The following is a 14362-nucleotide window of genomic DNA, read 5'->3' on the forward strand; positions in this document are numbered from 1 at the left end:
CCTTATGTTTCCCGTTCCAAATAACGTGATCCGGATTAAGGGTCATTTACGATCTGAATTGCTATTTTTACCAACCCGAAATTTTGGTTTACACTCTTTTATTTATTTATTTATTAATTAATTATTAAGTTGTAGTTTAAGTTTAAATTAGAATGTAGGGGGATGGTGAAAAATAGAGATTTGAACTTTGATTTATGTAATATCAGGCATGTGCAATATAATATGATCGTGAAGGATTTTTAATTTTATATTGATAATTCATATATAAGTTACAATCTCAAATTTGAATGTATAACCTATTATGCATACTTAGGGCCTGTTTGTTAATGCTGAATTTTTGTACTTAATGCAGAATTTGGAAAATGTTCCATGTTTAGTGGTGTTTGTTAACGCGGAAGAAGGAAAGTGCTCCACCATTTTATGTCGAAATTTTTCCATGATAGGAGTCTAGCTTAATGGGGAATCAAGAATGCGTTACGTGATTATTTTTTTAAAAAATCCAAAATTGTCCTTAGCTACAAAGATTTTCTCCCTTGCATTATACACATCCCAACTTTTAATATGGGGCACTTCTCTGAGCCCACCATGATTTATGTGTTAGATCCACCCCGTCTATCAACTTTTCTATATCATTCTAAAGCATGATCTGAAAAAAGATGCACATCCAAAGCTCAAGTCAACACATCACATAAAGTAGTGGGACAGGAATAACTACCGTTAAAACCTTCCTGATGTCCACCGTGAAGCTTATTTGCCATCAAATCTCTTTATAAGGTCACATAGACCTGGATGAAGGAAAAACACAAAAATCAGCTTTATCAGAGCCTTATGTGGCCCCAAGAAGTTTTCAATGATAGGCACCCAATTCCCACAATTTCTTGTAGTGTGGCCCACTTAAGCCTTATATTTGCCTTGTTTTTTGTCTTAATTTCTAAAATAATATAAAAAAATGAGTGGACAGTATGGATAAAAACATATATATCATGGTAGGCCCCAAAAAGCCCTTAATTGTTCATATTTAGATAGATCTTGGTGGGGTAGTACGCAATCCCCTCCCAGGGTGCAAATTATGTGCAAAATGCCTTTTGTAGGAAGTTCCTAGGCTGGAATCTTAGGTGGAGCCCACTGTTATGTTTGTGATAAATCTAATCTGTCCATCCATGTTTTGAGATCATTTTAGGATTTGAGACAAAAAATGAGAGGCATACAAGACTTAAGTGGGCCGCACTAAAGGAAAATGTAGTAAAATTCCTATCGTTAAAGGTAGGGATTCAATCACAATTATTTCATATGGGTAAATGTGTCAAATTAATATATTTCAAACATTTCAGACGTTAGTTAACAAACAAGTTATTCTAAATTCACTATCAGTTTTCCGACTTCAGATTCAGATTTCAGATTCAGACTTTAGATTTCAGATTCAGACTTTAGATTTCAGGTTTAATAAACGGGCCCTTAGTATTACATACTGGAACAACCTTCATGATCCTACCCCTAGCGTATCATATACCCGTTCCCATACCACATATCTGGATGGATCTCCTGTCAAACTCTTCAAGAAATTTACCAATAGATGCAGGAATAAAAAATAAAAGGCATGTTTCTCTCTCTCTCCAAAAAAAAAAAAAAAAGAAGAAAAAAAAAAAAAGGAAAAAAAAGAAAGGTAAAAAAAAGAAAGGAAAAAAAGAAAAAAGAAAGAAGAAGAAGAAGAAGAAGAAGAAGAATGTTGGAATGTCCCTACAATCCAGTAGCCTAAACACCTGTCATTGCAGCAAATTCCCTCTCTTCTTTTACTGAATAGCAACAAAGATATAAACGAAGCATCACATGCTATCCTCAAGAAAAACCATTCTTTTAATTCATTCAACCATAATTGTTTCATGCCTATGGCTAGATGGCTTTAAATAAGTCATGTTAAACCTCTTGGATATGTTAGAATTCTCTATAACTCGTTAGAATTCTCTATAACTCATACTTATCTTGATCCCAATAGTCATCCTACTCTTATTCAACAACTTCAAAGAGGGTAAAGAAGAGTGTAATCTAACAACATCAAAAGTTCAAAAGATATTATCTATATTTTGAATTTCAACTACCGGTTGTGTGGAGATAAGGACAACTGGCTTATTGCTTGGACTTCCTTGAACTGGAGATATCTCACATGTGTGATCAATCAAAGCCCTCCAATTCGATCCATAGGCCCCATAATCCAATTTGACTATAGATTTGGTCAGCAAACCATGGATCTGATCCATGCATTAATCATGTCATTATGGACCATTGATATGGTCGAGATTACAAGCTGGATGGTTGACAGGTTCAGTTGTCTTATTAATGGGTGGAATCATTAATCAATGACCAAACCTTTAACCTAAATGGTTGGATCTTTGATCAAGACCCTTGGATAAGCTTGATCTAGGCACGATGTGCATTTTGACCTTTGGATCTTCATCAGTTAGCTTGCATAACTCCTTTATCGCTCATATACAATCTCAGATGTATCAACAAACTTATGATGTTAATTCTGGGGGTGGGGGTATGATGCCACAAATGGTAGACACAATGCTTTCAATATTGGGGACTTGGTTTTGATCCCAATTTATGCATAAAAATGTATTTGACTGTTAAAGCATAAGAACGACTATTTTACCTTACGCATTATAAAGGAGCTCTGAAAGACACAATTCCCAAAAAAAAGAAAAAAAGAAAAGAAAATGGGGAGGGGGAGCTTTGGAAGCCCCCCCCCCCCCTTTTTCCCTTTCTCTTATGTGCAATTTAAAGCAATAAAAGCCGCTTTTTACGCTTATGCATTATTAACATGGGCTCCACATGCTAAGATATCATGTATCTTACATGTTTGACATGTTGGCACGGGTGCCTCTTGTTCAATGGTTCAAACTGTCTACGTGCCATGTTGAATGATCCAAACCATATGCATTTTGGAAAATGGTGGCCATGTTTAGCAATCCAAACTATTTACATGTTTGCAGCATATAGGGCCTATTATTCAATGATTCCAAACCATCTATAAATTGATTTGTGGGGCATGTTTAGTGTCCAAACTTGAAACATTTTTGGGCATGTGGGGCCCACCGTTCAGTGATCCAAGCCACATAAAGGTTGGCATGTGGTGGCCATGTTTAGTGATATACATCATTAATGAAGGGGTATTTTCATTCCGGGCTCAAGTGGGGTTGCTTGTGGGATGCAAGGTCACACATGGGGTGGGCGGCCCGTGTGAGGTGGGTGGCTCGTGTGAGGCGGTACCCATGTGATTTGAGGCTCACGAGGGGGGTTCGGCTGAGGTCCTAACTCACGAGATGTGGGGCCTGGGCTATGAGATAAAGATATTGATTTGCCATGCTCTAACAATTCGAGCTTTTAGAGCAAGTGGTTAATTGTCCTGCATCAAATTGGTATCAGAGTGGGAAGGTCTCGTGTTCGAGACTCCTCACCGGGGGTGATTAATGCAGGGCATTTTCACACTGGGCTTGAGTGGGGTTGCCTGTGGGATGCAGGGGCACACTTGGAGTGGGTGGCCCGTGTGAGGCGGTACCCATGTGATTTGGGGCCCATGAGGGGGGTTTGGCCGAGGTCCTAACCCATGAGATGTGGAGCTTGGGCTATGAGATAAAGGGATTGATTCGCCATGCTCTAACAGTTCGAGCTTTTAGAGCAAGTGGTTAATTGTCCTGCATCAATCATCTTCATGTTTGGTTAATTGTCTTGCATCAATCATCTTAATGTTTCCAGCACATGGGGCCTACTATTTAGCGATCCAATCCATTTAGAAGTTGATGTATAGGGTCCACTATTTAACTATCCAAACCTGCTACATGTTTTGGAATGTGGGGCCCACTATCCAAACCGTATAAGGATTTGATGCAGGACAATTAACCACTTGCTCCAAAAGCTCGAATTGATAGAGCATGACAAATTAATCCCTTAATTTCATAGCCCAAGCCCCAAATTCATGGGTTAGGTCGTTGGTCAAACCCTCCTTGTGGGCCCCCAAATCCATAGGTTCTGCCTCACACGAGCCATCCACCTCACACGCCCCAAATCCATGGGTTCTGCCTCACATGAGCCACCCACCTCACACGCGCCCCAAATCCATGGGTTCCACGGGCCACCGACCCCGAGTGTGCCCCTGCATCCCACAGGCCACCCCACTTGAGCCCGGTGTGAAAATGCCCCCACATTAGGATTGGTGTGTGGGACCATGTTCGATGGTCCAAGCACTACTTGTTTTGGAATGCGTGGCCTACTATTCGATGATACCAAACATGTATAAATTGGTGCACAGGGAAATGTAAAAAAATCTATACTGTGTACATTTTAACTTGGCTGACCCATGATCAACGATCCAAACCATGTATAAGTTGGTGCCTGTAGATGTTGGTTTGGTATGTGGGAGCCATGATCAGTAATCCGAACCATCAATATTTTGACAAGGGGGGCTCTATTCACTGATTGAAGCTGTGTACATGTTGTCTTGGCATGTGGGGCCCATGATCAGTGATCCAAAGAAGCTAATGGGGGGCATTATTCGCTGATCCAAACTGTGTACACATTATCTTGCCACTTGGTGCTCATGATCACTAATCTGAATTGCCTATATTTCCGTGAGGAAATCCTCAGAGTGTGCCTAACTAATGTAAAGCTCAAATCATGCACCCAATTAACCTGCTGGCAGATCTGTGACATGAAGTGTCCGTTACCATAACAAGGTTATCAAAGTTGGGTTTTCAGTTTGGGCAGGAGGGGCCCATGGTTTGATAATCTGGACCATTGGTATGTTGTGTGGCACCATGAAGGCAGACTGCTTTAGATAGTATACTGTTAGTCCTTAGATTTTTGGCCCACAAATAAACAATTAAGAAGTGAAATCTGATAATGGTCCACAGACAACTGTGAAATGGCCCAAGATAGGCGATTATTACCTTACAGTCTAGACTAGTTTTGGAGAATGGTCCATCCATGTTGGCACACAACCAACAATTGATCTGGATTACCAAACCTTTGGCTCCACTTGTCAAACTCAAAACTCAAGTATAATGTTTACTGATGCAAATGGTGTACATGTTGTCTTGGAACGTGGGGTCCATTATAAAAAAATAATCCAAACCATTTTTTACTTTGGCTAAGGGCCCTGTTCGCTGAACCAATCTGTGTATATGTTATCTTGCCAAGTGGGGCCCTGATCAGTGATCCTAACTGCTTACATTTTGGAAATTGGGGCTTCTTCACTCATTCAAACTATGTAATTATCTTGCCACATGGTCCCACAAAAAATAAGATATCCATAATCTCTACCACTCATACTACCTAAATTTAAACAGTTGAAAACAGCCATACACAAAATTAGAAAAATAAGTATCCATAAGCAGACCCTCTTGTACCATTTGCTAGATTTATATAGTGAAAAATAACCATACATAAAAACTACCATGTGCAACAACAGTCATGTAAATGGTACAGTCAAAACAATAGATGACAAAACACAAACGATAAAAAAATTGGCAAAATAAGATTCCACCCAAAGGCTCCACATGCCATCCATCGCACTCCCTCAAAACAATCCATTGATCTTCAGGTGCTCGATTTGACATCATCAGTTTGAACAGCTGCATCGTGATGTGCTGTCCTAACCAATGTTTAGGAACTGGATGCCCAGGAAGTGGGGATAGATCTGTGAACTGTCCATCACTAAATCAGAATAAGGCTTGGTGATGAATAGATAACTTCAAAAAAAAAAAAAAAAAAAAAAAAAAAAAAAAAAAAAAAAAATTTAAAACACAGGCAGGCCTTTACATGGTACTTTATGCAACTAATGAACCAAGTTTTCTGTTCATTCATTGGAAACTTGTTAATGGTTTACTTCAATGGTATTCTCATATACAACACGTCATCTAATATCTTCATCTTGCCTAAATTTAATGTGATTTCTTAGATATTATTTGTAAATGCTTTTCTTCAACTCCTTAATCTTATTCTTTATGAAAATTTGGCTGTTCTTGGAATTAATTTTTTGAAGCTTTCTCACGAGAATTTGGAGGCAAATTGAGTGGGGGTAGGCTTCGTAATTGAGAGCCGAAAGATGGATCCTTACACAGTAGCATGCCTTATTCTTAATTTCTATTTGTATTGCAATGTTTAATTTTAACCATTCTTTTCTACTTCTATACTGTTGTGAAATGATAGCAACATGAGCTTGAGAAAATACAAGTTAATGGTGAATTAGTTATGAGGTAAGGTTTAATTGGGATAAGTAAGCCGAACCAGTTAATTGGAATAGGTCTTAGGTGTTGATGATGATGTATTGGTAATGAAGTAAGGAAACTGTTTCCTATAGTCCTTTTCAGTGGAAGCATTAATAGATTACTTTTAGGGCTTCAGGGTGTCTTTTATAAAGCCTTTATAACCTGTTACTGAAATTGTTGGGGAAGATCACCTCATAATGAATCGTAACTTTCTTGTTTCTAACTCATCTCTTGCCTAACTTCTCATTTTTCTCCAGGTTCTGGACTTTGCTGTGTTTCCTGAACCAGAATTTGATCTACCTATATTTTGCGCCAACTTTTTCACTGCTGCTAGCATGAATATAATCGTCTTGTGAGTCACCAACCTTCATTTTGGTCTGTTTTCTGGAGCATGAATATAAGGAATTATTCGCCAATGCTGGCTAGATGTTTTTATCTTGTCTTTTGCTAGTATGCAACTAATGTAACTGTTGACTTATTGGCATACTCAATTCCTTGTATGACTGAGTTCAGTTGAGTGATCTTGCTAATTTGATCTCAATTGCATGAAACTTGACTTTGTCTTAGTTTTGTTAAATGTCAACCAAATAACTTTCTCAAGTCAAAATGTTTTTGTCAATTTTGATTTTTGAGGCTTCAAAAATAACACATGCAATGCTCTTTAATACAATATAGTGTATCTCATGAGGAGTTGGGTAGAAATAAAGAAGTTTGGGGCCTGTTTGGATGATGGTGGGGAAAGAAAAAAAAAAAAGGAGAGAAAAGAAAATGAAGTACTTTTCCTTGTTTGGGACATTTGAATATGTTTGGATAGCAAAGGAAACAATGGATTCCACCAAGCAGTCATTATCCAAACACCATAGTCAATTTCTCAGTCTCAAGATACAAGGTGTTTTTTGAGAGAGGAAAATGAGCTTTCCTCTCACCATCCGGCCCTGAAAAATGGAATCCATGTTTCAATAATGTTCATGGAATCCATGGGGATCCATCATTGAATAATCACTACACTTTTCTTTTCTTTTTCCCACTATCCAAAGCAACCCTTGTATCTTTATTTTTCTCATATAGGTAAATCTGGATCTTTACCATTATTGTTCCTTGTTGTCTTCTTTAATTTAATGAAAATTACGCATGACATTTTGGATTGTTGTATTTTGTGTGGCTCCAAGTGATATAAGTTAGTTATGACCAAATTACAGTTTAAATTGCCAAAACTTCGTCATCTTCTGATTAATTGATTGCAACTGCCTTGAAGTTTTCAAGTGAATGGAGAAAGCCCTAAAATGACCAACTGTATTCAACTCAACTTAAAAGAGTGGGTTAACTCCAATAAACTGATTCAAACAAGAATCTTCAAGAACCTAGTTGCAGGAGTGCCATATATGAGATTTGAAGCTAAATGTAATGGCCTAAAAAATTTTGTGCACGTGTAAGTACACAAGTGATCATCCACCTGTTCATCCGATCATCTAATCATGTATTGCTTAGCTATATACTTATCTATCCAAAATCCAACTGCGGTTCGATCATCCACCCAATCAAACCATTCATCCAATTGTTCAAACTAATTGTTCATTCATACATCTAGTCAGCCGTACATCTATCCAAATTGAACATGGATCCATCCATCCAACCATTTATTCCTTTAGTTGATCATCCAGCAACGTATATATTCATCTAACTATTCACTAAATCAAATTCATCAGTTGCCATCGATCATCAAGACTGTCTAATTATCAAATCTATCCATCATTCATTTAGATCAACCATCTAATTGTTAGAGTTTATTTAGTAATTTTTGTATTTTGGGTTAAAATTTTCACATTGCCACTAAAACATATTTTGCCTTTAACTTTCCAAAGGTCCCATTAAATAATAACTATTAACCGTTGAATCATCTTCTTATCCATACATATACTTAACCTATCGTCTGTTTTGTAACCAGACCACACGATCATAGTAAACCAACCGTGAGATCATTATATCTGTTCACACACACATCTATTCGAAATTCCATTCCGTTCATCTTATATATGACCTTTGTATATGCTTAACCCACTATGGAATTTCCATTCTAATAACTCCTCATATGTCTATCATACACTTAAGGAATACATGGTGTATAAGTCCATACAACATGCTGCCCTTGTATCTTTTTATGTACAAGTCCGATAAAAAAACCCTCCGTATATTAACTTAGTGATCACATAAGGATCCCAATAATCTATTTACTCTTTCACATGCTTAACCCTAAAACTTTACTCTTTCACATGCTTAACCCTAAAACCATCGATCATGAACCAAAGGTCGTCATACTCGGGCTCCAGATATCGGGGTGTGAAGCTAAACTTGTCCAGAAATTGCAAGATGATCCCTCCTCCTGCTTGTTGCTTCTGATTACGGGAAACATCTATTAATAGATGAATGGCTTTGATGCATCGTTTCCTCCCAACTTGGGCACTGACATCGAGCTTTGAATCAAATGTGCCTCCCTAACATCTTCTATTGCTTTGGTGCAAATGAATGGTGAATTCCTGTGTTGAGTAGGTACATTGTTCACCAGATCATGCTCTCCCCAGATCATGCTCTCCCTTTTTCTTGCATCCTCAAACACGTGTCATCGTCTTGGAGGTCTTCTTTGTTGGCAGTAGATGTATTGCTTTTTCCACATGTTGGTACTTATTTAGTAATCTTTCCTTTGTCACGTTTAGGATGGTCTTGTCACCTTCTTCAATATTCTCCTTTTTTGCTGCAACGGCCTTGGTCTCATTTTCTTCTTGTGATGGATCAACCACCATCTTTTCTTCTGATTCCGTTGACCATTCTCTTGTCGCCGCTGATCCATCATTAATTTTCCTAGCCCATGTGGATGTATCAAACAATCCTATCTGATTTTGGGCATTCATCCCCGTGAATCACCACACTTTTAGGCACTTTATCCTTTGATTCTTTCAACAGGCATTCTAGGCAAACATGGAGAAAGTTATAGGCTTCTCTTACGTGTCCTTCGGTTATCAATTCTAATCTTCTTTTCAAACTTCTTTGTTTTTCACATGGTTCCGTACTACAGGGTGCATAATGTTGTGTATATGTCATGGTTCTGAATGTCGGTATCGGTCCAGCAGAAAAATGATACGATATGTTGTCACATATCGGTGTCGGGGCCGTATCGACCAGAATTTTTTTTTCCTAAAGTAAAGAAACATGGAAAAATATTAGAAAAATAGGAAAAATGAGATATCTAAGAATGTTTCATTTTTATTTATTTATTTATTTTTTTGGTGTTTTGACCATATATTCGATGGTATATTGACGATATATCGGACCATTCTTTGAAGAGAATGTTGTATGTTGATTTGATTTATTGAAGGTCAACTAAATGGGCCCTAATTGAACACAAATTGATAGGGACATCTCGCACATATGCGCACGCACGCTGCCTCACCTACGCACGTACGCACGGAGTAGGAGGGCCCCACCATCGATCTGTCTTGATGACGACGTCCTGGGAGGGCCTCCTACCTAGAAGACGAAGTTTGGTTCAAAAGATTGGGCCCGATAATCAAGAAAAGCCCATCATGAGATCTCATGATCGTGGCCCACTCGTCGGATTGATTTCATATTTTAGGTTTTGTTTATTGTTATTATTTATAACATTGTGAACGCTTTAGATTTCTTTGTTTGATTTTTATTTTAGTTTACTTCATCACCAAGTAATAGGTTGCGCACATGGTGTGAGTTTTAGAGTATAGGATTTTTCCTATAAATAGGCACCCCTTGTAGTTCTTTTGATTCATTGAAGTTAATAAAAAAATTCCTGCTTTATTTTTCTGCTCTCTTTGTGAGTTGTGGAAGAATTCAAAAGTGGGTGCGAAACCCTCCCTTTTCGAAGGGCTAACTACCGTGGTGCGAAGCCACATCGATCCCGATTCACCCCCATCCTCCATCATCTTTTTTTCCATCTTCCCCCACCATCCGTACTTTGAATTCGTCCTTTTGTTGCATCAGATTTCTTCATTACAGCAGGTTTCCAGATTTCGGCCCACAGGCGAGCTGAAACTTCGCGGAGCACCACGCACAAACTGTACATCGGATCGAGCTGAGATTTGGGGATTTTGGAGACCATCTCTGGCCGACCAAGGCCAAGGTGGCCTTTTTTTGAATAGTGGGCCCCACACGTGCGGCCAGGATCACACACACGTTCGTCTAGCCATTGTTGCTATCCACACGCGGGATCGTCTTTTGGCTCAGGTTTTTATCCTCTTTTATCCTCTCATAGCCGTTTTTCATGAATCCTGGCCCTAGATTACGTTTTTCCTAAGTTATTTGCCAATTTTCTTACCCTAGGGTTCCCCGAATTTGAATTTCTGAATCCCTTGGATTAGGGACTGATTACTATGCATGCGTGGATGATTATTTCTTATCTTTGAGTATTGTTTGGTTCATAATTTTTATTGATCCAGCCCTATCATGTGTAGGCCTGGACCTGCATAGATTCCCCTTAATTGAATGTTTGGACTTTCATGTGGGATATGGAATTTGTGTAATTGTTTCTGAACTAACGTGATCTTAAGCTTGAAATCTCGCATATCATATTTAATTTTCATGTCCTGCATCACAAATCAAGCATGATTTGGCGAACTAGGGCCCATTACATTGAAATACAACAAAAAGAAAAAGAAAACCTAAAAAAGAAAGTGAAGGTTTACCCTTCTTTCCAAAATTTCCCATAATGGTCCAGTTCACTTCGATTTGTTGAATCCCATTCAAATAATTTGTTTTAATCCCAAAATAGGTCTAGATCTAGCCTAAAATGAATTTTTAAGCTTATTCCATGGTTTAAATGAAAAAAGGAAAAAGAAAAAAAAGGAGAGACATTAGTGAAATTTTGAAAAAGAAAAAGTGTGGGGGGGGGGAGGTTTTATGGGTATATCGGCTCCATATTGATGTTGATATGCCAGATACGGGTTAGTTTTTTTTTTTTTTTTGTATTGGGTCTATACGACCTCGTATTGCATATCATCTCATGTCGATAGGTATACGATATGTTCGTATTGGCCGATACGATACCAATATTCATATAAGTGTGTGTCTCACGCTTGTACACACGCAAATGACGATTTTTCACTGGTGCCAAGGTGTTCCGTATTGGTAATGATGACTATAACGGTTGCCACCGTTATCAATGCAGAGTATTGGCATAACGGCAAGGGGGATGGCTTATACGGCCTGTATCGGTTGATTTTTTTTATTTTTTATTTTTTTTGTTTGCTAAAAAATATCCATAAAACTCATAAAAATATAAATATTTCAAATATGCATTCATTTTTTATTTTTTATTTTGGTTTTAAACATATTTATGGAAGTGTAATGGTCAATTCTTTGGTGAGAATGTTGTATCGGGCGGTCCTTTTTTTTGTTTTAAACATGTTTATGGTGGTGTAATGGTCATTCTTCTATGTAATATCAATGATAAATTTATTAGAATGAATGTAATACCAAAACATATCTCATATGCAAGTTTTACTATTGTTTATAATATTGGTGTATTACACACCTTGTGACTCGCATACATTTCATTTCAACATATGGAGTCTAGAGGCTTTTGTCCTATTATGTAATTCATATATCTAACAATTTGATATCATTTCCCCCAATAGATCTTAAGAAAAAAATTAAAATTAGATTCAAGTGAATAGTGTTGCCGATTTAGGGCTAATTTGGTGGATCACTCGATGCCCCAAAAATCAGCTCAAAATCATGCAATCTATTGGCACTTATCCCACTAATGGATCAATGGGCATTTATTGGACAACGAAGAATGAAAAAAAATCAAATGGTCCTACTTCAAAAAATAAGTGCTTGCAAATTAATAGTTAAAATCGTTCAAACAATTTGATTTTGGTATGGTGACTTAGTAACAACGATCCCATAATTTAATTGGTTAATTTAATTAATATATGCCTCATGTACAATTTTTTTAGGGCCCTGTACGTGGGGCCCACCTCGATGTATGTATTGTATATCCATGATGTCCATCCGTTTTGCCAACTCATTTTAGGGCATTGTCCAAAAATGAGGTAGATCCAAATCTCAGGTGGACCACCAGTGGTTGAGGCCCACCTCAATGTATTTGTATATCCATGCTATCGATCCATTTTTCCAACTCATTTTAAGGCATGGTCCCAAAAGTGTGGCAAATCCAAATCTCAGGGGAACCACTAGTGAGTGACACCTTGAATGTATTTCTTGGTCCTAGGAAGTTTTTAATGGTGGGCATTCAATCCCTACTGTGTGGTCCACTTGAGATTTGGATCTGCTTCATTTCAGGGACCATGCGCTAAAATGAGCTAGCAAAATTGATGGACGACATTGATATGCAACACATAAATCAAGGTTGGCCCCACATAGTGAAATAATGCAAGTGCATTGAGCGCCATTCATTCGTTTATCTAAAGGAGAGCTGCGTGCAAGTGCACTGAGCGCCATTCATTCGTTTATCTAAAGGAGAGAGAGAGAGAGAGAGAGAGAGAGAGAGAGAGAGAGAGAGAGAGAGAGAGAGAGTTTTCGGTATCTTGCGATATCACCGATATATTCCATGATATATTTGTTATCCCAACCAGACAAAACAAAACCCAACTTTAAATTCATTTTTCATGGTATCATGCAATTTATCACATGATAATGTGATATATCGTGGATATCACGATATTGTGCGATATATCCACACTCCCCCTTCATAAATTCTTATGTATCGTGCGATATCAAAAGGGATAAAAGGAAATTGACACAATCTTGTTTGGAAAATCCTAAAAAAATCACAAAAAAATGATTATTATTATTATTATTATTTTGCAAAAAAAACTTATTCCTAGTACATTATAGGGTGATTTAGACTAGTCCACTCTAGTTTGTTAGAAGATTTTTTATTTTTTATTTTTTAAATTTCTCTAAAATCGTGATTAGAAGCTTCTTTGGGCTGGATTCTAAAAGGTTTGTATTTTTTTTTTTTTTTTTTTAAGTTTTGATTTGTTTTTATTTTATTTTTATATGTTGTAAATAATGTCAAACGGTAAGAAATCCATCATTCTTCATGTTTTGCATGAACAATTATGGATTTGGAGCTTCAATTTTAGGATATGGGGAGATGGCCGAGTTGCGGAAAATTGGGGAAAAATCGAAATTTCTTAAATTTTTTTTCCAAATTGGTCGCAATCTTGGTGTTCAAACAGAAAATCAAATATTTATTTGACTTGATCTACACATTCTTGGCAATTGGAGGAGTTTTTTGGAAAAAAATTAATTTTTAATTAAAAATGTTAAAAATTAATATTTTTTTTCAAACCACAGGTATATTTCTAGTTTCTACTTCTTTTACTTTTGAATGTAATACTTGTGTTTCCATACATGTCTTCTTATATTTATAAATTTATGAATTGACTTTTAATATAGTTGCATCAGTTCAATCAGACAATGGATGGATTAGGACCCTATACAAAGGAAACCTATTATCTGCACTTGGTTTTTGTGACATTTTTTTTTTCCTAATTGTGTATTGGTGGTTTTTTTTTTTTTTTTTTTAAATAAAAAAACAATCCATGAAGTTTCATTGAAGAAATCAACCAATTTCCTAATGTTCCCCCATGTGTCCCAATAACATTGATAGATTATGCTTTACAACCGATATATCCCGCGTGATGACCGATATGTATCCGTATAATGATAGTGATACAGAAAACATTAGATAGCGGTATTGGATGCCACCTGGATATTTGTAGGATATGGTTTAAATCTATCATATTGTTTAAGTTTCATTATTTTCTCCAATCCTAAAATTTTCCTACTATCAACTTGTTTGGCATGATACCCTTATTCATATTCATCTCTTGGATTTCAGGAAATGACCAAGTCATATCCCATGTCTCCACATCTGTCAGTATTGATATCTTCCCATGACAGATTATATTTGAATTAGTTCAATAATCTCAAAGTAGAGATCGTTATTGGTAGTTCTAGTGTTTTGCTCCATAACATCTCATGGCAGCAGAGGGTACTTCACAAACATCATGTTTCACTCAAAATTCCTCTCTAGATCACAG

At 37.1% G+C, this 14362-nt stretch overlaps 1 protein-coding gene across 5 annotated transcripts in view; it reads left to right on the forward strand.

Annotated features, from left to right (window-relative positions):
- Positions 1-14362, forward strand: part of LOC131226777 (phytochromobilin:ferredoxin oxidoreductase, chloroplastic) — a 42277-nt gene that overhangs the window by 15020 nt on the left and 12895 nt on the right. For all 5 annotated transcript variants that reach the window (XM_058222504.1, XM_058222500.1, XM_058222502.1 and 2 more), the window contains one exon: positions 6521-6615. In XM_058222504.1, the coding sequence (XP_058078487.1) occupies positions 6521-6615 (95 nt within the window). The remainder of the gene's footprint in view (positions 1-6520; positions 6616-14362) is intronic.

This window comes from Magnolia sinica, chromosome 15, assembly GCF_029962835.1.
Source record: "Magnolia sinica isolate HGM2019 chromosome 15, MsV1, whole genome shotgun sequence".
Classification (NCBI taxonomy): Eukaryota; Viridiplantae; Streptophyta; class Magnoliopsida; order Magnoliales; family Magnoliaceae; genus Magnolia; species Magnolia sinica.